The 27,684-nt window shown below is 38.2% G+C and overlaps 1 protein-coding gene across 1 annotated transcript in view; it reads right to left on the bottom strand.

Moving 5' to 3' along the window:
- Positions 1-12,187: 12,187 nt before the first annotated feature.
- Positions 12,188-27,684, bottom strand: part of LOC142351569 (uncharacterized) — a 98,697-nt gene continuing 83,200 nt past the window's right edge. The window contains exon 6 of the mRNA XM_075403661.1: positions 12,188-12,549. Coding sequence (XP_075259776.1) covers positions 12,357-12,549 — 193 coding nt within the window. The 3' untranslated portion in view covers positions 12,188-12,356. The remainder of the gene's footprint in view (positions 12,550-27,684) is intronic.

Here is a 27,684-nt window from a genome sequence, read left to right as displayed (position 1 = left end):
ATAGCTTTGATTTGAGGTTGTTGAGAAAATAAGATTTGGTAATCTGATATCCGATATTTTTTCTGATTGCAGGTTTTTTTTTAAAATCGGAGTTGGAAGTGATCGAAATGCAGAAGTTCCTTTCGCCGTTTTGGTGTATTGGACACATTTTACTGTTTCAGCAGAATTAGAAAAAAAAATTGTTTGATACTCCCGATACCGGACTGCCCCTCCGATACCGGACAATGCGTAATTGATCAACATGTAGCTGTTAATACGACAAAACGACAGTCTACTGATAAGGCTTCAATTCAATCTTTTTCATATATAACGACAAATCTGAAATTCGGACGTACATAACAACGTATAAGCATTGGAAGATCAAGACAACGTATTATCAAGTTCAAGACGACAAGTGAAACTTAGACTGCAAGATTTTTTGATGCTCATTTAACAGGTTTTTTCGTCTGATGTCATTGACGTCAAATCAGTTCGTATTCAATCGGCAATTGTCTAAAAGACCTAAAAATATTAAGCCGAAAACCAGCTTAATCGATAATACAGTGGTTATATTTACCTAAAATTAGGTTAAATGAAGTTTTTTGGAACTTTCTACGTATATTAGAACGTTTATTAATTTAGAACGATTTCTGTACGCATTCAAAATCGAATAAAAATATTCAAATCTGATTGGCTAATAATTTGTCCATTTACTACGTAACATCCTCCGGCCCGGAAGAAGATGTTGGGAAAACGTGTACAAGTTTTTCAAGCGGGCTGACGAGTGAACCGGTCGACGTACGTAAAACGGCAGAGCGCGCGACGCTATCGGAGCCGTAACGGAGTTCCACAATCCGAGCGGTTGGCTAGTAACCCCTAGGGTTGGTTTCTTCAACTATCCAAACCAAGTCACCGGTCTTAAGGTGTTGCTCAGCAGGCGTCTGCCACTTAGAACGTCGGTTCAGCGTCGGTACGTACTCTCTGATCCAACGGGACCAGATCGTATTAGCGTACGACTGAGCACAGGCGTAACGTTTACGATGGTTAAACTCATTATTGCCGACGGAATACCGGTAGAGTATTTTTCTAAAAGAAAGTGGTTAGGGGTTATAGCGTTCAAATCGCACGGATCAGCGCTTACGGGTGTTAAAGGACGCGAATTGAGAGCATTCTCCACGAGACAAAAAGTAGTATGCAGTATTTCATCCGTGAGGCGACGCGTGCCATGAATAGTATACAACACGCGCATGAAGCTGCGTACCAACCTCTCCCAGATACCACCTTGATGTGGTGCGGTGGGTGGATTGAACCGCCACTTTATACCTTTGTGAGAGAGCTCAGCTGCAATGTTGACAACGTTCCACTTTTCAATACTTTCTCGGAGTTCTTTCTGCGCACCAATAAAGTTAGTGCCATTGTCGGACCAAATCATGGCAGGTGTACCCCTACGTGACACAAAGCACTCAACTCCCATAACACAAGAACTGGTGTCCATGGATGTAACTATCTCGACATGGACTGCGCGAGTAGTGAGACAGGTGAAGAGGAAGCCCCACTTTTTCTCAGTAGTACGGCGGACAGTAACATAGAATGGCCCAAAGTAGTCAACGCCAGTGTTCGTGAAGGGAGGAGACTGGTGAGCAAGTCTCTCCTTAGGTAAGTCAGACATGATTAGTTGCATAGTTACAACTTGGCATTTTCGGCATCTCAGGCAGTGTGCTTTGATGGAACGCAAAGAGGATCTTAGTTTCAGTCCTTTTAGTGTTTCTGCTCAATTGATCTTAGGTATTCAACGCCTTGTGATAATGCTTTACGTGCGTGTGTTCAAAAAACAGTTTTAAAAACGGATGAAGTGCGTCTAAGATGATTGGGTACTTTACGTTAAACCCAACTTCCATTAACCACTTGATGCGGCCCGAGGAACAAATTAGCCCAATTGGACTAATAAACGGTGAATATGGAGCAATTCGGCTACTCCGTTTAACAAATTTATCGTCAGGAAGGTCTTTTTTTGGTTTTAAAAGACTCTCCTTGCACCAAGTACTGTAGATGACGCTTGACTTCGTCAAGTTCAGCAGGGTCATCAAGATTACGGTAGCCGGCATGTTTCGGTAAAAGCCGGAGAACGTATGCGGCAACGCGCAATTACTTTTGATAAGATCTAAACTTATCAAACGGAAACAATGAAGGAACGGGAGTCTTCTGATTTTTGACAGATGTAGCCAGAGAAACAGTGTCTTCTATAGTGACTGCTTGGTTGACGCCAAGTTTGATGTTATTAATGACTTCTTTGTTCGGTACAAACAGGAAATTTGAGTTACTTAGGAAGTGAGGACCTTTGACCCAACTGCTTAGTTGCAAAATCTCAGCGGACATTCCACGCGTGCCAGCGTCAGCTGGATTATCCTTAGTTGCGATGTGGTTATAATGCTCAACGCTGGTATACTCCAAAATTTCACAAACACGGTTTGCAACAAAGATTGGTTGCTTTTCATTAGAGGTAATCAATTGGAGAACGGTCGTGCTATTTGTCCACATGAATACTTGATTAACAGTTACGGTAAGTGCTTGTGTAATTTACTTTTTCAGTCGAGCGGCAAGTAGAGCTGCTTGTAACTCGAGTTTTGGGACAGTTATCACTTTCGTTGGCGCCAAGCGCGCTTTCCCCAAAACAAACGCAAGCTCTGTTTTTTCTTCGCCCGTAGGTGTTTTTACTCGGGATGGCAAAAATGCGACCGCACTGAAAATATTCTGCGAACTGTTACGAACATATGCAACTCTATATTATCGAAGGGTCCACTAAAGTAACTTTGGGGAATTTTGATGTTTTCAAACTTTGGTAAGTCCGCACTCCAAACCAAAAATCTTTGAATGATGTCCTGTGGGAGCTCGTCATCCCGTTGTTTTCCTGAGACACGCCAGATGTCTTTTAAGAGCAGTCAAAGACTTTCGAGACAAGACCAATGGGGTCAAAGTCTTTCGAGACAAGACTCAGGTCCAAGCGTTGCGTGAGGGACTTGGTGATTGCGCAGCTTGTACCCCTACTCACAACTAAAGTGTCATTAATGTGGTCCCATTTCAGCACAAGCGCGTGAGATGAATCCTCATGACATGATACAATAACCTTGGGCTCTGTAGATTGAGCAGAACTATCAATTTGATCAGCTAGATCTGGCACATTGCTTACAAATTTCGTAAGCTTGAACCTACCGAGTTGGAGAAAATGTACCAATTCCTTCGATCTATTGATGGCTTTCTCAGGAGACTCAGACTGTAAAAGTTTTCAAGGACGGCTTTTGCAGCTTCGGGTTAAAACTTAGCATTGTCTCTCGCAGTGCGTTGCAGTGCATAGTTGGCGCATGTAGGCGAATCTTTAGCCCCAAGTATGTGGCGCGCATATTGATACACTACAACGTTAGTTGTGGGGTCCTCCCGCCACAGAAAGCGAAGTGATGGTTGATCTGATGGTAATACGCCAACCTGTAGAAACATTCCCTCAATGTCGGCAGAGACGGCATATGGATGTTGTCGGAAGCGAAGAAGTACGTAAATAAGGTTTTGGAGCAGATGAGGGCCAGTAAGCAAACATTTATTCAGTGAGGCGCCATCAAATTTTGCTGCTCCATTGAGCACCCTACGCACCTTACCCGGTTTGTTCGGGTTTAAAACCGGATGGTGGGGTAGGTACCACTCTTTATCGGACCGGTTCTCAACCTTGTGAGCGTCCGGCACCTCAATTACATACCCCTTGATGATACTAGTATCTTCCTTGATGATACTAGTATACTTCTCGCTAAGGTCTTCATCCTTGGCCAATCGTTTTTCGGGAGATTTTATTTGCACAAGGGAGGAGAAGTAATTGTTTGGGAGCTTGGTGTTGTCTGCTGCCCACAGCATTCCGACATCGTATCTCAGGCCATTGTGCAGGTTGGTACTCTCAAGGATTTCGTGAGCCCTTGCGTCTGCTGCAGATCTTGAGTCGACCTGCTTGTTTGCCCCGAATGATTCAATGTCGTACCATGACTTTACTTGACTTACTAAATCATTGTCATGTTCGATATTCACTTTAAAGCGCGTTGAGGTTATACAAGAAATTGATGGTAACGGACCGCTTAAGACCCAACCTATGGGTAAGCGTACGGCAACGGGTGAACGCTTCTCATTGGCAGAGAAGTATTCTAACGGGCGGACGGCATGATGGAAATCTTGTCCGAGTATCATCTCATTGTCTTTATAGGAATATGTCACGGGATCAAGGACTGCGAAGTCTGGGTAAGTCTCCTGCAGGGCCTGTACATTAACTATATCAGAGCCGACGTTCAGACTCTCTTTAACGAAAGGGTTGATGATGAATGGTTCGAAATCTTGATGTTCTCTTGGTTTCACAGTAACTTCAACAACCCTAGTAACAACTACTTCCTCGGTATTAATACCCTTGACAGTTAGCTCTAGTGCTTTACAGTGCAAACCGAGTCTATCTGCGAGACTACCGGCCACCCAAGAGTTACTGCAGGCGGTATCACACAAAGCTAATGCCTTGGTATCTACACCGGACGAATTGACCAACTGCAATTCCATTACCTGAAGGATTCCCTTAACATCAGTAACAGATGACATTGTTGTGGTCTTATTAGACGACTGTTGACTAGTGGTTGCTTTACTTTGACCTGTGTTGCCAGAAGGATGAGTGGTATTAGAATTTGTTGACTGTTTTGCTGGGAAAACCCTATCTCTTCCATGCAAAAATGTGTTATGCGAACTATTGCACTCCTCTGCTCGGCACTTTCTCGGTTGAGGGCACTGGCGGAATGTGTGCTTATCGCGTAAGCACGAAAAGCAAAGTTTATTATCCGCCACCAACTTAGCTCTCTGGGTTGGAGTCTTTTCCTTGAAAACTCGACACGCCGGTGGTTACATTTGCATACAATACAGCCAGCGAGAGTAAGTGTTTGTGGAAGAAGGTGGCATTTGCTTCTTTGTTTCCCTCTGTTGTGAATTTGATGCAAAGACTTTTGAGGCTATTTTGGTCTTGGTTACTGAAGTGCTGTTATCTTCAGGCCTTGCCTTGGTTGCGCTTTGTTTCACAAGATCATGGGCCTCAGCCTTTTCCTTACGCCAATCGTTAAAGTCAAGGAGGGTAGGCTTAACCCAGTGCTTCTTAACCGTAAAGAGCGACCACGACTCTTTCATGTTTGGTGGTAACTTATGTACCGCTTGGTTAAATAGGGAAGCGCTCTTCAAGTCAGCATCATATGATAGTGACTTGAAACCCCAACGAGGCTGGATATGGCTGCGGAATAGTTAATGATGTTATCACTATTGTGCATTTTAAGAGGCGGAAAATTGCTTAGTTTATCCAAGTGTGCACTTACGACTGCCTGTGGCTGGCCAAATTTACGTTCTAAAGTCTTTAGTGCATCCTTGTACATTAAACCACAGTAAGCAAACTCGGCGATTGCAATCTTTGCTTTACCGGTGACGAGTGTCTCAAACTATGTCAATTTAACGTCATCAGTGAGCGACTGCGAGTCAATCGCGCTTTTGAATTGACCATACCACTCATGCCACTTTATTGGGTCGCCATTAAACTCTGCAAGTTTCCACTCGGGCAAAGGGTCGTTTTTCTTACTTGTTATTGTATCAGCCAATTTTTTAATCAACGACGCATTGTCTGCATTTGAAGGGACAGGGGCAGACATTTGCAGTCCACTCCAACTCAGCGGTGTGGGCCCAACATAAGGATATGTTGGCTGAAAAACCGGAGTGGCTAGAGCAGGTACAACATTACTAGAAGTTGCAAATGGGATTTCCGGTTGTGTGCCCGATGGTGATTGCATATCAATCAAAAGGGGGTGAATTCAAATATATTCGTTGTGGAATATTAGTGTTTGAGGGCAAAATGTGAGCTTGTACATTTTGAGGTGCACTATTCACGGTATTAATTTCTTTGTTGACTATTGATTGTCTGTTCTGTGGAAACCTCCATTGACTCATATTTGGCACAAAATTTTGGCCAAGAGCGATATTGGGCATATTTGGGACAGGAGGAGCAACGGAACGTACAACTTTGTGTACCCGGTTATTACTATTCTGAAAAGTGTTGTTGACGAGGGGTTGATTAATCAAACGGGCATGTGGGATGGAAGCAGTGAGGTTAGGTGCAAAGACTGGGTGCGGAATGGGAAGGTCATTAGGATGAGCGGTTTCGGAGATGTGCTGTTGTGTGTTTGGACTTGGTGGGGCGCTTGGGTGCAAGGGAACGTTTATTGCGGGGGCTGGATGATTTGTTGTCGGAAAAGGAGGAAGAGTGGCGTTTGGTGCTCGGGGGAAAAATTAATTTGTTGTCGGGAGCTTATACGCTGGGCCAAATTATTCTCGGGCAGACTTGATGTTTCAGGTCCCCTGGATGGCAAAATTTGAAGTTGTGCGTTGGGAAATAGCTCGTTTGCGTTATTCTGATTTTCTTGCGGTGCGAACGTCTGTGGTGGAATGGGCTGTTGAATGGGCGGTGAAGAAGCCCCTGGGCCGTGTACAGAAGGCAACTGACTATCCGTGGTTCCTTTGTTTAGTTATGCTTGCAGTCGCCGTGCCTTGCTGGCCTGTTTGATCCCTTTTCGCCCTTAGACAATTTTTTGGAATGGAATGCCTTGAAATGTCAGTGTTGTAATCTTCCACGGCTTCGCCGTTATCCTGGCTGGGGCAATCTGGAGGGTCTTTCTTAACCTCTGGTTCACCAGTTTTCTCGTTGTTAAAACTTAAAGCAAGTGAGGTGTTGATCCAAATCTGGACAGCCTTTTCACTTCTAATCGAGCTCCTAGCACTTGCAGTTGTTTCAGATTGGCTACCTTTAGAAACGGCGTCCAGCAACTCAAATTCTTGAAGAGTTGCCTCTGCCAACCGTTTACTATTGTTTTCCTCCAGTTCATCTATTTACCTTTGCTTTTTCTGTTTAGCAAGGCGAATGGTTGCCTCATTCTGTTTTTCAATTTCTTCGCGCTTCATTTTAGCAATTAAGTAATCATGTTTACGATGACTAGATGTTTTTGACGATGTTATAATTGAGGGAAGTCTAGAACGAATGGAAGCCCTTGGTTCCTGGAACTCACTCACGTTATCATAAGCATGGTTGTTGTAGTTTTGTGCTGAAGCGAGGATCTTGCCGTTCTTAGTTGTCATTGCCTCCAAGTAAGACTCTAATGAAGGAACAAGTGCACTTGGATCCTCCGTTTTTCCAGCAAATGCAATCAGGTCCTCATTTTTGTCTACAACAGTCATAAATGCTTCGTTGCACTTTTTTACTAGGCGTTCAACTTTCACTCGCCTACTTTGACTATTTATAAAATGAAGGATGTCTTCATGTATAGCAAGCAATTCAGCTTCACGCTTTGACCTGGCAGCGTACAACTTTTTGACTTTTTGATCAAGACTTTTAGACATCAGGATGTTTTTATTTCTAAAAACCAGCAAAACTACCACTGCAAACGGTTATCTATTATATGCACACTCCAAACAAACCAAATCCACGCAAAATAAACCCAACGCAAAAGACAACAAACACAGCACACTGTAGACGGTCTGTAAAACAAACCGCCCAAAGAGCAGAAAAAGTCGTCGAGCACACAGTGCCCAACAAAAACAGATGTGGGGAGCTAAACGCTATGCGCTCATTGCGGAGGGAGACAAAGAACACACGGGTAGTCGAGCGAGCAACGCGCGACGAAACGGAGACGTTACGGACGGGAAGTCGAGCGATAAACGCGCGACGCAACGGAAACGGTACAGACCAGAAGTCGAGCGAGCAGTGCGCGACGGTACGGAAACGGGACGTGCGGGAAAGCGAACGAAAAACGCGCAACGCCACGAAAAAGGACGGTGGGAAAGAACGGACGGGAAATGAGGTCGGAAAGAACTATGTTAGCTGACCACAGCAAAAAAACTCAACCAAGCAACCTAGCCGTAACTCCAGAACAAACTTAAGTCACACACTAGGAAGAAGGAGAGAAGCTACTGCAAGACAATCTATTATAGTTCATTATGGGGCTATAACGACAAATTTAATGACAAACTAATTTACGGCAATTCAGTAGTACACTAAAAGGATGAAAAGGTTGAGAAAATTACTAGCCGTAACTCCAGAATAAACTTAAGTCACATCTTAGCGAAACCCAAACCACAACAAACAATCAGCAGACTACGGACTAACGGTATTAAACAAACTACAGCAAAATTGAATAAATCACAATAGTGTATTTGTAGACTATGACAGTTGGAAAGGTCAAGAAACAATCCAGCCGTAACTCGAGAAAAAACTAAGTCGCACCGTAGAAGGCAACGAGACCAAACCAACTAGCAATCATACAGATACACACAAACATACAGCAGCAAAATCAATATACTACAACAGGAGGGCTAGTAAATTAGTAAAGTTGAAAAGTCAAAGGACAATCCAGCCGTAACTCGAGAATAAACTTAACTCACAACCTAGAAAGCTATAAGACTTAAACGACAAACCAGCATACTAGCATACTCAACATACTACAGCAAAAACAACAACATACTTCATCACATATGACATACTACATCGAAATCCGGAAAAGTAGCGGAAGAAAACGAAAAGCGGAGTTTTGGGAGAGCAACGTTATTGAAAAAACGGAACACGGAGAACTGAAAAGTTAAGGGACGAAAGGGACGCGGACGAAACGGTACAGAAGCCAGGGACGAAAAAAATTTTAGGAATTTGATAACTTTTTTCTGTAGGCCGGAGGTTGTGAATATTTTCACAACTTATTCTCTGTATTGAGTTTCACTCAATTTACGAACCTTCTTGTTGAGAAAATGATTTTTTTGACAAATTTGTCAAAAAGTTTTTGCTTTTGTCCATATTTTTCTATTTTTGGTCAACATTTCTGCAATTTTCTGAATACGGAACGGTAATCCAGTCAATTGGACGGTTTTATGCCTGAAAGTACGGTTTTTCAATATTCTATATTGAAATTCTATGTTTTTTTGATTTGCATCAAAATTGACCAAAAATTTTTAAAATTGGACACATTAGCATAATTTTCGCTCAACTTTCTCTTCATCAGAGGTTATTCTTTGATATACGAACCGACTGTATCAATTTTTTTGATTTTTTGGTAAATCTACCAAAAATTTTCAAAATCGATGTTTTTTTTGTCCCAAAAAAATGTTTGCGGTTAATGGTGACCTTTTATGGAACGGATATTTTTCAAGCAATTGTTTGATTTACCAACCCATGCAAAATCAAAAGTTCAATGGTTGGAATTCTTGCCGTCTAAATTAATCTTAAAACACTTCACTGCAAAAAAAATTTAACAACTTGGTTTTGTCTTACAGTGTTTTTTTTTGACGGTCAGCTGATACTATGCTGTCAATCTTTCGTTCCTCTTCCTTGTCAATGACCACTGTCCTCGACCGTCGTGTCAGTGTTCCAGTCGATACAATTGGTTGCCCCAAACTGAAATTCCGTGAGGTGCTGTCAAGTCTGGGTCCTCGAATTCAACAACTTCCTTGTTTTCTGATCTCAGATCAATAATGGAGCTATAACTTCTAGAATTTGGAGGAGCAACCCGTTCTGCAGTGTAAATAGGGTTCTGCAGGGTTGAAATTGAGGGCAAATCCAGCACCGCTTAGTTTGATCACGTTTACTTCTTTGCCGAATAAGTTCGCATTTATACTATAAACGCATATTCTGTTGTTTTCGCGATCTGCAACGTACAAAATGCTATTTTTTGCAACGTAAAAAATGCTAAGATTGTTCGTAAATCCCGGGTCGCGGCACCAATATGTAGCTGTTAATACGACAAAACGACAGTCTACTGATAAGGCTTCAATTCAATCTCTTTTCATATATAACGACAAATCTGAAATTCGGACGTACATAACAACGTATAAGCATTGGAAGATCAAGACAACGTATTATCAAGTTCAAGACGACAAGTGAAACTTAGACTGCAAGATTTTTTGATGCTCATTTAACAGGTTTTTTCGTCTGATGTCATTGACGTCAAATCAGTTCGTATTCAATCGGCAATTGTCTAAAAGACCTAAAAATATTAAGCCGAAAACCAGCTTAATCGATAATACAGTGGTTATATTTACCTAAAATTAGGTTAAATGAAGTTTTTTGGAACTTTCTACGTATATTAGAACGTTTTATTAATTTAGAACGATTTCTGTACGCATTCAAATTCGAATAAAAATACTCAATTCTGATTGGCTAATAATTTACTACGTAACACTGATATCCGATTTTTTCTGATGGCAGGTTTTTTTAAAAATCGGAGTTGGAAGTGATCGAAATGCAGAAGTTCTTTTTGCCGTTTTGGTGTATTGGACACAATTTACTGTTTCAGCAGAATTAGAAAAAAATTGTTTGAGAATTGACAGATGCAAAAAATGATCATATAGAATTGGTATTTCTATGTATTTTGGGTACCGAAGTGCTACATGCTCATTGGGCGAGGAGCAGAATTTTATTGTGAGAAAAAAAAACCATTCAGTATTTTATTGATTGCTTTATGGGGGATTTTTCAGGATATCTCCTCTATCTAAAAACCCTTGATTAAATGTAGTTTTCTGTAGAAATTTGACTTGCAGATGACGAAACACGTGTTCGATGTGGTTGTAAGATAATGTAAGACAAAGGGAGTTTGCAGAGGGTTTACAATATCCCAAATGGTCAGTTGTAGTTTTCATTTTGGACAGATTACCAAATATTTACTAACTCGTGAATTAATTGATTAGCGGAAATATTCATTTTCGTGAGCCCATATATGGTAAAGTGTATATAAAAAACTTTTATAAAAAGGAGCTTTGTTTTTGTTTTTTGCTTATGACTATTTTCATCAAGAATACTGAACCACGGTGCGTCCAAACTTTTAGAAACAATTCCGGAGCACACTTCTACTCTCCATGTTTTGCACCACTAGTAACTCCAAATTTCATGATTTTCATTTAAAATCTAATCTATACTGTGGATATAAATGCTTTTCCAGCTTCATAAAATCTCAAAAACAGGAAATTTGTTTCTGCCTGAACAAAAACAAAAAAAAAATCAAAGCACACTTTCTTAAGCTGTTGCAGAAAATATTTAGAGTTGCTTTCACTTCGAGTAGAATCGCTCAATGGTAGAAAAAATTACCATGGTAGATTAGAAAAAAAGTTGTTAAAATTTGCTCAAAAATGTAATCTATCTTTTGGGCGCCAACCAATAGTAACTAGAGGGAGGTGCGACTCAAAACGCCAAAGTAGAAAAATTAATTAGAAATTCGAACGTGTCTTAACCCTCACAGTTAACCATCCTGGTAATTTTCAGACTAACAGTTATATTTGTCTGTTTTTTTTTTTAAAAATTCGTCAATTTTGAAAGCTTTTTTCATCTAAGACAGTTCGCTATTAATTATGTCAACATCCTGTTGGATTCACAGGTATCAATTTTGTCCCTGAAGTCCTACAAGAACTGTGTGAGAGTATTTACTTTGACAAAAACAATGATTTTTATTATATAGTTTTTATAATAAAAAGTTAACTAATAAAAAGTCGTATAAAAAGCATTACTCGGTAAAATGCAGTTCGGGTAAATCAACTATATCGTTGGTCACTTTTTGCGCGGAAAGGTGTTTAAATTTACCAAAATCAAGAATCGGCGACCTCTGTAATTAATTACTTAAGACCAAAATTGCATTTGTCTGAATTTCGTCTGAACTTCTAAAGGGCCACGAAATACGTAGATTCTGGTCAGCAAATTGTCGTTTTATTCCTCAATTTGTAATCTGGACAACTTTTGCTTTTGCCAACTTGGCACGATGTTGAACCGCGGAACAGTCTAACAAGAGCGAGAAGAAAATCCGGTGAATTTCTGTATAACGGTGAATATCTGGTATAAATTTTAGTACAGCTTTCTGTTTGAGTCAGTGCAATTAAGTCCATAATATAAATGAAATACATGATTGAAGCCTGAAATGAAGATATCAAATTTTCCCGTGTTGAAGCACGCCAATTTTTCCGATGAAAGTTGATAATTTGAGTGGACATTAACGAAAGACCCCCGATTTGCTACGCTGAACTTTTGTTTGCAGAAATATTAAAACAGTGACTCTAGAGAGCTAAGATTTGAAATGTTACCGTTATCGAAGTTGTTTTTGCGTTCTTGAAAACAATTTTCGTTTTTCATGTTATCCCGGTTGTATTTTTACAATAGCAAAGGCTAAATCATATACATTTGTCCCATAAAAAATAAGAAGGGAACCGAAAAATTATTAAAAGTTCTTCAACACAGGACAAAGTAGCTTAATTAATGGTTAATAATGAGTGGGCTGAATGGCAGCTGAATAGTTAATAATGATTGCGGTAGACTAAAGAAACAGTTCGCATACGATTGAAACGATTATATCGCACTTGGCATCTGTGGCGCCATTCTCGTCCAATTTTATACATTCATAAGGTGTTCCCCTCAGTTCAGTGAGATCTGTTACGTCACCAGCCCACTCTCTGCCGCTTTGGGGAGCCCAACCAGAATCGTAATCGTAGTTATATCCCAGAAAAATCCTATCAAACACACATCTAACTATTCTATATTACCATTAAGTTTGTATCACAAACACACACACACACACAAACACACATTCACAGACACACTCGCTTTCTCTCTCTCTCACCCACACACACACACATGCACACACACACACACACACACACGCGCACGAACACACACAACACACATATATATAATATATATATATTATATAATATATATATATATATATATATACACATATACAATATATATATATATATATATATATATATATATATATATATATATATTATATTATTGTATATTTGTATATATATATATATATATATATGTATATATATATATATATACAAATATACAATATATATATATATATATATATTATATATATATATATTATATATAAATATATCACTCTCTATCTCTCACACGCACACACACCATTCTCTCACAAACATATTCATATGCACATACAATCACACTCACATACAACCATGCAAACGACTTCACACACACAAAAACACAAACATCCATACATACACACCACACAAACACACACAAGCACACAAGGACACACTATATATTTATATATATATATATATAATATATATATATAATATATAATATATATATATATATATATATATATATATATATATATATATATATATATATATACATGAAGGTTGATATAAAATGCTTCCTATGAATGTTGATATAGAATTCCATCCATCTATTCTTATATCATAACGACAAATAATTAAATAAGTCATCAAAATAAGTCATTGAACAAAAACAGACGTCGCATCTCTTTTCACCTTGTAGATCTGTATCTCTGAAAAGCAAAGCCACAGAAAGCTAGAATGCTGACAAAAACAGAATTGCTCAAAAGCGACCCTTTGTATAACATAACGTTATAGATCGAAGTGTATTGAGACGGCAGCCACAACCAACACCAACTGGAACAAATTAAGTTCTTCGAAAGAACGTCCTTCAGTACCATAACAGGTTGCGTTACAATTTCCAAAATGAATCCGGTTTCGTTACAAGTTCAAAAGGCTGCGTTGCATGATCCACACACTCAAACATACACATTCATACACACATACACACACAAACACAGACACACAAACACCCACACACAAACAACACACGGTCACATACACACACACACCTCCAAAAACACACACGCACAACCACTTACCCGCATACACACACAACCAGACAAACACACACACACACACACACACATATACACACACACACACGCACACAAACACACACACACACACTAACACACACGCATTTTACTCTCAAGATCGTTGTAATTTTTCTTAGCTTTTTTTGTGGTTTGCATAAATAATTTTCCGATGAATTTTGATATAGATTTCCAACCATCTTTCCATACATCACAACGAACAATGTCTAAATAAGTCGGACAAAAAGAGGACCTTGCAACTCTTTCCACCTTGTAGCTCTGGATCTCTGAAAAGTAAAGCCACAGAAAGCCAGTTTGTTGACAAAAACAGGGTTGCTCAAAAAGGACGCTTAGTATAACAAAAAGGACGCTTAGTATAACAAAAAGAACCCTTAGTTTACACCGAAGTCTATTGAAGCAGGCGACACAACCAACACCAACTGGAACAAACTAAGTTCTTCAAAAGAACGTCCTTTAGCACCATATTAGGTTGCGTTACAATATCCAAAATGAATCCGGTTTCGTAAAAAGATAGAAAAGTTGCGTTACAAATTCCACACACACATACACAAACAGAAACAAACAAACACACACACACACACACACTCACACACAAACACCCAAAAACACACACCCATAACCACTTACCCACACACACACACACACACACACACACACACACACACACACACACACACACACACACACACACACACACACACACTTACACACACACACACACACACTTTACTCTTGAGCACGTTCTAATTTTTTTGAGCTTCATTTGTTGTTTACAGACATAATTTTTCAATGAATATTGATATAGAATTTCAACCATCTGACCATACATCAAAACGAACAATGTCTAAATAAGTTGGAACAAAATTAGACATAGCAACTCTTTTCACCTTGTAGCTCTGGATCTCCGAAAAGCAAAGTCACAGAAAGCCAGATTGCTGACAAGAACAAGGTTGCTAAAAAGAGGCTAGGTATAACATAAAGTTACAGACCGAAATGTTTTGAGCCAGCCGACACAACCAAGACAAACTGGAACAAACTAAGTTCTTCGAAAGAAGGTCCTTCAGCCCCATAAGAGTTGCGTTACAATATCCAAAATAAATTCGTTTTCGTTACAAGTTCAAAAAGTTGCGTTACGTGTTGTTCCACATACACACACAGACATACACACACATACACACACATACACATACATGGATTTTCATACACACACAAACATACACACATACACACACCAACACACAAAGAAACACACACAAACAGTCACCTAAACACACACCCAAAAACACAAAACACATACCCACACCCACCTATCCACTCACAAACACATGCACACGGACACACACACACACACAAACACGCACACACTGACACATACCCTCTTTACTTACGTTTCTTATTTTTACTTGCTGACATAATTTTCCGATGAAAATTTATAAGGAATACAAAACGACTAACATAGTCTAGCCACCACATTGCGTAAAAAAACCACCGATATGACCCCATCGAAGTCCATCGGGAGGGAAACAGAAAAAAATACAATTGACCCCCTTTTTGTTCAATGTGTCAAAAAGTTTTCTTAGCTGTTTAAGTTAGAATACACAAATACGCTCCTTTTTCGACTTCTAAATTGTGTAATTCACGGCAATGAAAAAAATGCAGCCTTATGAGACGAAGCAGCGAGTGATTCAGGTCAGAGGTCAAGCGTGAAAGTTGTGGCTTGCATAAAAAGAAAAACGTGACCAAAGTGTCGAACCAGAAAAAACACGTTGCAGGACAGTGTTAAAACACATGTTAGAGAATTTAATTTAATTGTTAAATTGAAAGTTAGCATTTATAAGGAAAATGAAACGTTGACTGTCATCAAAGCTTGGGTATGCAAAAACAAACAAACGAAAACATCTAAGAACTGTTTAAGAAAAGCATTTAATTCGAAAAATAGTTGTTTTAAAAAACATAAGAAACAATAATAATGATCTTGATAAGTACGATACTAAGCATCGTCAGATTGCGTGCGCCACTTTTATGGAATTCAACGGAACATTAAGTGAACGAAATGGCAAAAAATAATTTTTTTTTTCAAATATCACAACCTTCGAGAAATCAGGTGTCCTCAGATTCCTGAAAATTACTGGAAAGTATAGCCCAAAGTTTTATCACACCACTTTAGAAATCACTAACATTGCTTCCAAATTAAAAACAACCATTAAAAATCAAATGTCATTAAAAATTTAAAATAGTGTGTCAGTCAATAAAAAAACTAATTGAAAGTTCTAATACTGAAAAAGAGTAATCCATTAAACTAAATGAACTCATCGGCACCAGAAGTTTGATGAGATTTTAATTGATCGCGACTAAGCAACAACAAAGCAACAGCAACAATAACTGTAGGGAACAGATGATAAAAAAGTTTTAGTTTTTTCAAAAAGAAGTGGAGCCCTTCAAAAAATAATAGATCCCAACCCGTAAGTATTCATCTTAAGAGAAATCCTAATTTCACATAAATTGCCGCGTAAGTAAACTACGAGGAATGTCTTTAAGGAGAAAAGAGGACATGACAAGACAACATAACTGAGTAAACTCAATAAACCACTGATATTGTTCGAAAAAAGGACTCAAGCTTTCAAAAACCAGCAGCTGTCAACTGCGTACAATAAATATGCTGATTGTTATCTTCTCATTAGAAAATCAATTTGATCTGTCACTACTGAGAAAAACTAAATAAAGTCAAACGTAAATTTTAACTAACTTTTTTTGACAACTTTTGAAGGCACACGAGCCATAAGCTCAAACTCAAACGATTAAACAAATCCACTCACGGCTAACTAGCGTAAAATGAGACTTGTAATTGGAGACATTAAGTGAATAGACAACAAAAATAACAATAAACATCGGCAAGTCTCAAACAGTCGCAAATTTTGTGTGAAAACAAAAGGCGATAATGTTATAAAAACATTAGTTGCCCGTTGAAGGTTTCAAAAAGAGGTAACAAGGTAAAATCAGAGCACACATATCCCACTTTTTGTCTGCATGTCTGAGAAAATAAACTGAAAAAAGAAGTCAGAACCGTGTAGGTGGAAAAATGTCCCTCTTAATTTGAATTCAATCAATCAGATATCAATTTTTCTCTCTCCACTTTGATATTAGTTCCGAAGAAATCACGCTCCAAACTTATTGTTTTTTCCTGCCTTACTACTACTTCAGCCTGCTCAAAATATCATTTTGAACAAAAATTGATTGTAAAAAAGCGAGCGCCTGTTTGATAGACGCTAACGGTCTCTCAGACAGCCTTCATCTGATGACAGCCTATATGATGACAGCCTTTATTTGTCATCATTAAACTTTTAAAACTCTTTGAAAATCCAGCAATACATGACCTCAGCAATGAAATGACTACATTTACAGTTTTTTTCTTTTATGTTTTGTCTAAGTAATGCTGGTTCTTGGTAATAGGGTAATCATACAAAAATTCTGAAAACAGTTGGCGTTGATGTTTGACATAAACTGTTTCTTACAATGTATGATCGTTTGTTAATCTGGGCGCCATCGCTCCATACATGTAATCTGTTGATAGAATCCCCGTAGATTCTTACAAGACATTTTTTTCAAAATTTATAAACCAATTAGAAAACTTTAAAAAAACCATCAAAATTGCATCAAATTTTAAAAAGATAGAAATGAAAGTCGGGACAATTTGCATTAATTTAGAAGCAATTATAACTTTTTGCCCTACTTAGCAAATTGTTTAGAATAATGCGCCTAAAGCTATGAGTTGCCTATTATTGTGCTATTTCTTAAAATTTTTTTATAAGTAAAGGAATTGATAATGATTGTCATTGGAGCCATATTTTTAGAAGATTGTCTTGCCCTGAGGAATATATTGTCCTGCGCTTTGAGCTCATCTCATCTGAAAAATCTAAACCGAAAATGAATTTCAGGCGGAAAACATTTTATGACAGCAAAAAAGGATCTCGCAGACACACCGGAAACAGTAGCCACACAAAATCTTTGATATAAACGAATGAAAATTTGTAACACTAGTTAAATTAACTGAATAGCGCGCAAACAATTTGCTCCAGAAATATTTCAATCCTGTAGCAATTTTATCCAGAAAATTGTTTTGTTTTTTGTTTCAACTTTTTTAGAGTGATCAAAAGGTTTTATTGGCCCGTAAAGGGAGAAAAATTGACAAAATGTTTTAAAAAATGATACTCAGAAAAGTCAGTGCATTTCAGCGCATTTTATAAAATTTTTCACTGAATAGTTTTCCACTTAGGCAGCAGTTTTTGAACAGTAAATATAAATTTTCATCTGAGTTTCTACCAATTCATATATGTTTAAAAAATATCCATTTTTATTCAAAAACTTATGAATTGTCCAGTTTTCGCCCGTCTAAGGTTGTTCATGAAGCTGTTGAGAAGGTACATCACTAACAGAAAAATGTTGCGCATTTCGTCGTCATTTTAAATAATGTTATTTATGGCGCCAGAATCATTGGAGCAAAGGCGTTGTATCAACAGAGTTGCCATGTAGTCAGGGGTTGCTATCTTTTCAACCAAAAGTTCCAAACGTCTTTGTTGCCTCACGATTGGATATTTTTTTGCCAAGCAATTCCCAAATTTTTGAATTATCTTAAAATGCAGAGATAATATATAACCGCAATCAAAATTACTCTCAGGCTCATGAACTTGTAAGTATGCTATGATAACAATTTCTAAATTTTTCGCAATAGTTTGAACTGGACTGATATTCATGTTTGAAGATGTTTATCACGGTTTATCAGAGAATGCAAAACAATATTTATCTCAGCAGAAATTACAACTGAATGAATTGAGTTAACAAGTCAAATGTGGAAAATTTTAGTGAATTAGGAGGCCTTGTTTAATTTTGGTTTTCCTACTTCTACATTCTATTGATGATGCTCAATGATCTGTATCTGCTCTTTGTTAGTTAAAAATTGTTTCAAGTTAGTCACTTAATTGATCAAATGTGAGGCGGTTTGGCAACTGCGTAATCAAATAGTGTCTGCGTCGATAAAAAAAACAAAATGAATATTCCAAAACTGAGAAAAATTGATCCCAAAAAATTAAATGATCTCATCGACGCTAGAGGGTTGATGAAAATTTGTTTTTTCCTTGAGCCTAAGCGACAACACTGCATTAACAACAAAAGTAAGGAGTAGAAAAAAATGCTATTTTTCCGAAGAAATCGGAGCCCAATTCAAAAAATAGTACATCCCAAGCCGTCAATATTCGACTGAAAACTTTACCTAATTTCAAATAAATTATCACATAAGTAAACTATGAGGAATGCCTTTAAAGAGAAAAGAAAACATGATAAGACAACCAAAGTTGAGCAGCAAGCCACATAAATAACTATTGTTTTTTGCAATAAAAAGAACCCCAAGTTTTAAAAACCACCAGATATCAACGGGATAAAAAATAGGCTGACTATTACCTCTTACTGTAAACCAATACGATCTGTTGTTAATGAGGCAACAAAAACAGAACTTTAACCTCAAAGTATGAAAAAATCCGCATATGCCTCATTGGCGTGGAATGAGGCTTCTGATTACAGACATTAAGTGAAAAGAGAAGAACCATAATCACAAACACCGGCAAGTTTCAAAAATGTTACTAATATATTGTGAAACAAATAGCGTTAGTGTCATAGCAAGCATTAGCAGCGCAATGGAGGATTCAAAAAAAGTAGAAAAGTAATATCGAAAACCCATGCACCCAACTTTTTATCATCAAAACATTTGAAAATCAAAATAATTGTGCATATGAAAAAAAAAATGTCTCGCAAATTGAAATCCATCAGTCTCTCAGTCAGGGGTTCCTTTTTTTTCATCAACATTTCCATACTCGTTTATAAAGCTGTCTGTTTTTGTTTTATGATCCAACACTTTTTTGTCAAGCATTTCCCAGATATTTGAATTGTCTTAAAGAGCAGAGATAAGATATAACCGCAACCAAATGTACTCTCGGACTCATAAATTTGTACGTGTGTTATGATAACGCTTTTCAAAGTTTTTGCAAAAGCATTTACTTAGCTTATTTGTTTGCGGGTGTTTATCACAATTTATCAAGGAATGCAAAACAGTTTTTATATGAGTTCAAAGGTCAAATGTGAAAAATGTAGTTAATTAGGAGGCATTGTTTAATTTTGGTTTTCCTTCTTATAGATTTTATTGACGATGCTCATTGCTTTGTACTTGCTCTTTGTTATTTACACACTGTTTCTATTAAGTCACTCATTCAAATAAAGTTTTGGGCTGTTTGGCAACTGCGTTTTTGCAGATGATGGAAAATGACCAGGTTTTTGATTTTTTTTGCAATAGTTTTGACAACATTTGTAATCAGGGAAGTTGCAATAAAAATGTTTTCAAAAACAACAAGATGTGTATTGAGTCCCTTTTTGATCAAGATCTGTTTATTTTGTCTCTTTTTCAAGATCTGTTTTCAAAATTTTTGGCCTCTCCTTGTCAGTGAGAAGTCAAATTAAAGTGTTGGTTTCATTCACGCTGAAATAGTTTTCAATATTTATTTTCTTTAGAGCTGTTAATATGATAATGCATTTTCTAATTGCGCTTAATAGCAATCGCGTGAATTCATCATTAATTAGCTTATGCATTATTAATACACAATCGTCATTCATGAAGTTAAACTATAACTCAAACTCGAACTACCTCAAACACCAGCAAAACGATACTACGACATAACAGTATTGCATCAGATTCTTTGCGATTGGATTGCGAATCAACCTGTTATTGATACAGAATATTCGACAAAACTTCTACATGGTTAACAAATTTCCCATGACATCAAATTTACACAAAAAAAGTGACGTTATTAAAAAGTGTTCACATTCTGTCGACATTATTATCTACAACCAATCAACAGTTGAATTTGACATGTAAATCCACGTGACTGGCAGCATAAAAGGAGCTTGAAAAACTACCAAAAATCAGTTGAAATGTGCAATTTTGGTGATATTAAATTGACATACAGTGCGTATTGGAGCACACTTTCTTGAGCGGTAAATTACTTGTTATCGTGTCTTGATTCTGTAGATCATATTTGTGATTGTACAGCCTAATTTTAACTCTGACTTATTGAAAATAGAATTGACTTTGGAATTCTCAAATTTTCACATTGCGGAACGTAGTTCTAATAAGTAGAGTTACAGAGCAGTTAAACTGTTCGTTCTTGTTTCATTCATTTACCAGTTGCCTAGGCTGATTCCAGTTAGTTGATCGGTAGATCTGAGAACTTGGTTACAAAGATATACAAAACTTTGTATTTCGCCCATGTATTAAGATTGGGTATAAAACATAAAAGGTAGCCCCACCAACGCAGTTTACCCAGCGTTGTTTATTTTCACATCATATAGTAGGCCTACCTAACGCTCATAAACCAGTGAAATTATATCTCACTAGTATTTGTGGTTAAGGAGATATCAATGAAAAACATCTAATTTGAGACTCACTGGTTGTTTGAAAATTTGGACTTTTGCTTAGTTGAAGCAAAGTTTTTTGTTATTCGGCAAAGCTGAACCAGCAGTTATTTGACATTATTGAATATCAAGTAATGCAACGGAATTCTACAGTAAAGCGGATAATACAGTTCACAAAAGTTAACTGCAAAAACACAATATCCGGACAGATTTGAAACCGCTAAAACGAACTGGGCGGTGTAAAGTTTTCCTTGACTTTGATAGGAGAGCAGCCGTTACACACTTTGTTGTCGTATCTCTTAATCTCATATTAATTACAGGTCTAGTCGATTTTTAGGCATTCAAAAAAAAATCTAATTATTTGTTTAAGCTAATTGTTTTTGGTTTTAAAGACTGATACGCTTTTATTCCATTGATATTTTGAGTGTATTTTTGTGTTTTGCTTTTCTTGTTGCTCTTCTTTCTGTCTTATCACTTAGTCTCATTATTGAACTAGGTCATCGACTGCTAATCAGGACAATTAATTGAATTTTTGTTTCAGTCCATAACTAATGAATTTTTACTACTTGAAATCACTTGCTTTTATTATATTTGGTAATTTTTTATTTTGGCTTCAATTTAAAATTAGCGTATTCATTGACTGCTACACAGCTTGTTTCCGTGATGTTTGTTTAGAACCATTTAAAAATCTTGCCTTCTTTCGTAGTTGTTTTGTCCCTTTCTTAGCTATTTGAAATTAAAAAAGTATTATTGTATGCTGTGTTAAAGGGTTTTAGCATGTAGTTTTGCGCTTTTTTGTTGCTACTTTGGTCCAAAAGAATTTTTCTGTTTTTGTCTAATTCTTTAGTTTTTTCCCCTCTTTTGCCTTGTCTCTGATTGTTTCCCACAGGTCTGCCGTATTGTGTACTCATTCCAAGGATGTGAGGTCAATGTTTTCTTGAGGTTTCGTTATTATTAGTAATTGTTAACGCACCAGCTCTTGGAAATAGGAAAATTCATAATTGTTTTCTTTTGTTTTTTTCAGTTTTGCGCAGATAGGGTCTTAATTTGAGGCTTCTAAATTAGGCTTCTTAATCTTCAGCAAAGCAAAGGCGAGAGGAAAGGATGAAAAAATGCGATATCGAACTCGAAACCAAGATGCGAATGGAACAAGCACGGTTTGAGCGGAGGAGGCTAGAACTGGAAATGCAAATGAAGGAACTGTAAACCAAGCATCAGCTACTGGAGGAAGAGCGCAAGCTAGAGCGCAAAGTGAAAAGAACGGCATTAGAGAACGATGATGATCGTTCCCAATCAACCAGTGCTCGGGACAAATCACCCTTCAACTGGACCCCCGAGAAGAGAGACGTCTCTGACTGGGCCAGCAGAATCGACAACCTTCTAACACCAGATCGATCAACAGCTCGCTTCGAAGTAACCCCTGAAGTGAATAGGCAAAGTCACTTCTCACGATATCGCAGTTCACGAGACCGATCCTCAAGTGTTGAAGACCGGGACGTTTCCCCCAGAGCTGGTCTGCTACGATACAACAGTGGGTACGCGGGTAGCAGTAGCCTACCAAAACTCAAGTTGTACAACTTCGATGGGAACCCCCTCGAATGGCCGGAGTGATCTGCTACACGGATTGATTGGAACAATCTTCAGATTTCGCGAAGGACCAGTAGCCTTGACAGCTGACATCGAATCGATGTTTCTACAAGTGCAAGTTCCCGAACAGCATAGAAGTTGCTTGAGGTTTCTATGGCGTCCAAGAACTACCGAACCTGCTCAGATATACGAATATCAGCGTCAAGTATTTGGAGCTAAGAGTTCTCCAACTTGTGCAAACTATGCTCTCAAGGGAGTGGGACTGGACAACGAAGAAGAGTATCCAATTGCAGCAAAAGCAATACAAAACAACTTCTACATGGACGTTTTCATCAAATCAGTAGAAACGCCTGAGGAAGCTATTGAAGTCTTCAATCAACTACAACCTTTTTTCTCACAGCATGGGTTTAACCTGAGGAAGTGGATAAGCAACAGTGATGCAGTTACCGAAGCGATCCCAGAAGACTTGAAGTCAATCAGCAACACGAAGCAAGTCGAAGTGGAACCCAATACGGAGGGACCCTCTGTGCTAGGACTGCAATAGACTGTTACTGATGACAGTCTTCAAGTGTGCAGAGGTACGAACAAGGAAGTTGAAACACCTATAACCCAGAGGAAGATTCTATCACTGGTCTCTTCAGTATTCGACCTCATCGGATTGTTTGCTCCGTTCAGTGTTCGCATGAGACGACTTCTGAAAGGCATCTGGACTAAGAATGGACAACATTGGGACAACGAAGTTGAGCCTGGTGAAGAAGAAGAATTACTGAGATGGAAAGAACAGCTTCCAATTGTAGCTGAAACAAGCATCGACAGAAGATACTTCAACAGAGAGAGGGACAAGACCGAACTTCATGTGTTTGCTGACGCATCTGAGGACACGATGTGTGCAGTGGCCTATCTATGTTCACAACCAAAAGAATACTCAGCTGACTTAGCATTTGTTATTGGAAAATGCAGAGTGGCACCAATGAGGCATCTTTCATTACCGCGATTGGTTTTACAAGCGGCAGTCATGGCAGTGAGGTTGAAGGAACAGATAGTCAAGGAACACGAAATGAAGATAAATAGTTGCAGTTTTTGGTCAGACTCAACTACAGTATTGCAGTGGATACGCAGTTCCCATCGTAAACAACCAGTGTTTCTGGCCAATCGAGTGGCGGAGATACTGGATACAACTGATGTTTCACAGTGGAAACATGTGAGTGGTATCAACAACCCCGCGGACATTGTCACCAGAGCAATCAATATCGAGGAACTCAAGGGAAGCGAGTGGCTCACTGGGCCGTCCTGGTTGAAGCGACCAGAAAGTGAGTAGCCAGAGCAAGTGAACCTAATCTTCGCATCAGATGAAGAGAATATACCCTCATCAGACTTCATGACACAAGCTGAAGAAAAGAAAGCTGTTATTCAGTGGGAACGATTCAGTAACTTTAACAGGCTAGTGAATACAGTTGCATCCGTACAGCGAGCATTGAGTAAATACAAACCAGCACCACTGGTAGTCAGCATTGCATTGAAGAAAGAGAAAAAGCAAAAGCAACAATCTTCAAGCTACTACAGCGAGAACAGTTTGGTGAAGAGATGAAATCTTTCAAAGCTGAAAAGGAAATTCCAAAAGGCAGCAAAATCCTACAATTCTCACCCTTCGTAGATGAAGAAGGACTTATTCGAGCCAAAGGCAGAATAGGCAAAAGTCAATTGGACTTCAATGCAAAGCATCCAATCTTGCTACATTGGAAACATCATGCGGTTGAATTATTCTTGCGAATCGAGCACAAAGACAATCAACACGAGGGCACTGAGCATGTAAGAAACATTGTTCAGCAGAAGATTTGGGTCCTAGGCATACGGAACGCCTGAAGATCAATCAAGAACGAGTGCGTTACCTGCAGAAAAGGCAGAGCACAACCGATAGCACTAGTCATGGCAGATCTACCTGAAGAGCGGTTAGATGCTTCAACAGCCTTTACAAATGTTGGAATTGACTACTTTGGCCCTTTCCTTGTAAAGATTGGGGACAGAAATGAAAAGCGATGGTGTTGTCTGTTTACTTGTCTAACTATGAGAGCGGTGCATATAGAAGTGGTACCTAAGTTGGACACAGACAGTTGTCTCAATGCAATAATGAGATTTATTGCTCGAAGAGGCAAACCGAACACGATAATCAGCGACAACGGGACAAATTTTGTTGGAGCGGAAAAAGAGTTTGCAGAGTACGTTGCGGCATGGAACAAAAAGGGATCCAAGAACATCTGATTCGACGAGGAATTCGATGGAAGTTCAACCCACCCGCAGCACCTCACTTTGGAGGAGTATGGGAACGGTTGGTCAGAAGTTGCAAGAAAGCAATGTATGCAGTGTTGGGAGCAGATCAGTCACGGAGGACGTTCTTACAACTACGATGTGTGTGGTTGAGCAGACATTGAACGCAAGACCTGTGACTCCAGTGGGTTCTGATGTTAACGACTTAGAAGCATTGACCCCCAATCATTTCTTGCTTGGCAACAGGAACGTTTGCTTACCCCATCTACCATGCGCAGAAGAATTTGTGGATCATCAAAAGCTCTTCCGACAAACTCGAGCCTATGCAAATCTCATATGGGACAGATTTCGTAAAGAATATCTGCCAACTCTGAATAACCGGCAAAAATGGCGATCTACGGCGATGGAAACCCTTGAAGCAGGCGATCTCGTTTGGTTTATCGAAGACAGCGATAAACGTGGTTATTACAATCTGGGACACCATCGATGGGTCTGACGTTGTGATTCGATCAGCGACAGTTTGAGCAAACGACGGAGTGTACAAGAGACCAGTAGTGAAGCTCGCCCCAGTACTACATGGAAAAGATGTTTTCGCGATGGAAAACAGGGCCGGCGATGTTGAGGCTGAGCTTACTAACTCGGCAACAAAATTGAATAGCGCTTCAAGGTCATTTCAAGCAGTTCACTTTAGAATATTATGACAAGCGAAATTTAATGCTACATTCTATCGAAACCATTTCGATTTGTTCATTTCGTTCAACATTGATATTTAGCAACTATTATTAATACACAATCGTCATTCATGAAGTTAAACTATAACTCAAACTCGAACTACCTCAACCACCAGCAAAACGATACTACGACTTAACAGTATTGCATCAGATTCTTTGCGATTGGATTGCGAATCAACCTGTTATTGATACAGAATATTCGACAAAACTTCTACTTGGTTAACAAATTTCCCATGACATCAAATTTACACAAAAAAAGTGACGTTATGAAAAAGTGTTCACATTCTGTCGACATTATTATCTACAACCAATCAACAGTTGAATTTGACATGTAAATCCACGTGACTGGCAGCATAAAAGGAGCTTGAAAAATAACCAAAAATCAGTTGAAATTTGCAGTTTTGGTTATATTAAATTGACATTCAGTGCGTATTGGAGCACACTTTCTTGAGCGGTAAATTAATTTTTTTCTTGTCTTGATTTTGTAGATCATATTTGTGATTGTACAGCCTTACTTTTACTATGACTTATTGAAAATAGAATTGACTTTGGAATTCTCAAATTTTCACATTGCGGAACGAAGTTCTAATAAGTAGAGTTACAGAGCAGTTAAACTGTTCGTTCTTTTTTCATTCATTAACCAGTGGCCTAGGCTGATTCCAGTTAGTTGATCGGTAGATCTGAGAACTTGGTTACAAAGATTTACAAAACTTTGTATTTCGCCCATGTATTAAGATTGGGTATAAAACATAAAAGGTAGCCCCACCAACGCAGTTTACCCAGCGTTGTTTATTTTTACATCATATAGTAGGCCTACCTAGCGCTCATAACCCTGTGAAAGTTTAATCTCACTAGTTTTTGTGGTTAAGGAGATATCATTGAAAAACATCTAATTTGAGACTCACTGGTTATTTAAAAATTTGGACTTTTGCTTAGTTGAAGCAAAGTTATTTGTTATTCGGCAAAGCTGAACAAGCAGTTATTTGACATTATTGAATATCAAGTAATGCAACGGCATTCTACAGAATAGCGGATAATACAGTTCACAAAAGTTAACTGCAAAAACACAATATCCGGACAGATTTGAAACCGCTGAAACGAACTGGGCGGTGTAAAGTTTTCCTTGACTTTGATAGGAGAGCAGCCGTTACACACTTTGTTGTCGTATCTCCTAATCTCATATTAATTACAGGTCTAGTCGATTTTTAGGCATGCAAATAAAAATCTAATTATTTGTTTAAGTTAATTGTTTTTGGTTTTCAAGACTGATACGCTTTTAGTCCATTGTAATTTTGAGTGTACTTTTGTGTTTTGCTTTTCTTGTTGCTCTTCTTTCTGTCTTATCATTTAGTCTCATTATTGAACTAGGTCATCGACTGCTAATCAGGACAATTATTTGAATTTTTTTGTTTCAGTCCATAACTAATGAATTTTTAATACTTGAAATCACTTGCTTTTATTATATTTGGTAATTTTTATTTTGGCTTCAAGTTAAAATTAGCGTATTCATTGACTGCTACACAGCTTGTTTCCGTGATGTTTGTTTAGAACCATTCAAAAATCTTGCCTTCTTTCGTAGTTGTTTTGTCCCTTTGTTAGCTATTTGAACTTAAAAAAGTATTATTGTATGCTGTGTTAAAGGGTTTTAGCATGTAGTTTTGCGCTTTTTTGGTGCTACTTTGGTCCAAAAGAATTTTTCTGTTTTTGTCTAATTCTTTAGTTTTTGCCCCTCTTTTGCCTTGTCTCTGATTGTTTCCCACAGGTCTGCCGTATTGTGTACTCATTCCAAGGATGTGAGGTCAATATTTTCTTGAGGTTTTGTTATTATTAGTAATTGTTAACGCACCAGCTCTTGGAAATAGGAAAATTCATAATTGTTTTCTTTTGTT

The sequence above is a fragment of the Convolutriloba macropyga genome, chromosome 13 (genome assembly GCF_964194025.1).
Source record: "Convolutriloba macropyga chromosome 13, txConMacr16.3, whole genome shotgun sequence".
Classification (NCBI taxonomy): Eukaryota; Metazoa; Xenacoelomorpha; order Acoela; family Convolutidae; genus Convolutriloba; species Convolutriloba macropyga.
Note: the sequence above shows the minus strand (reverse complement) of the source record. Positions and strands in the feature narration are given on the sequence as shown.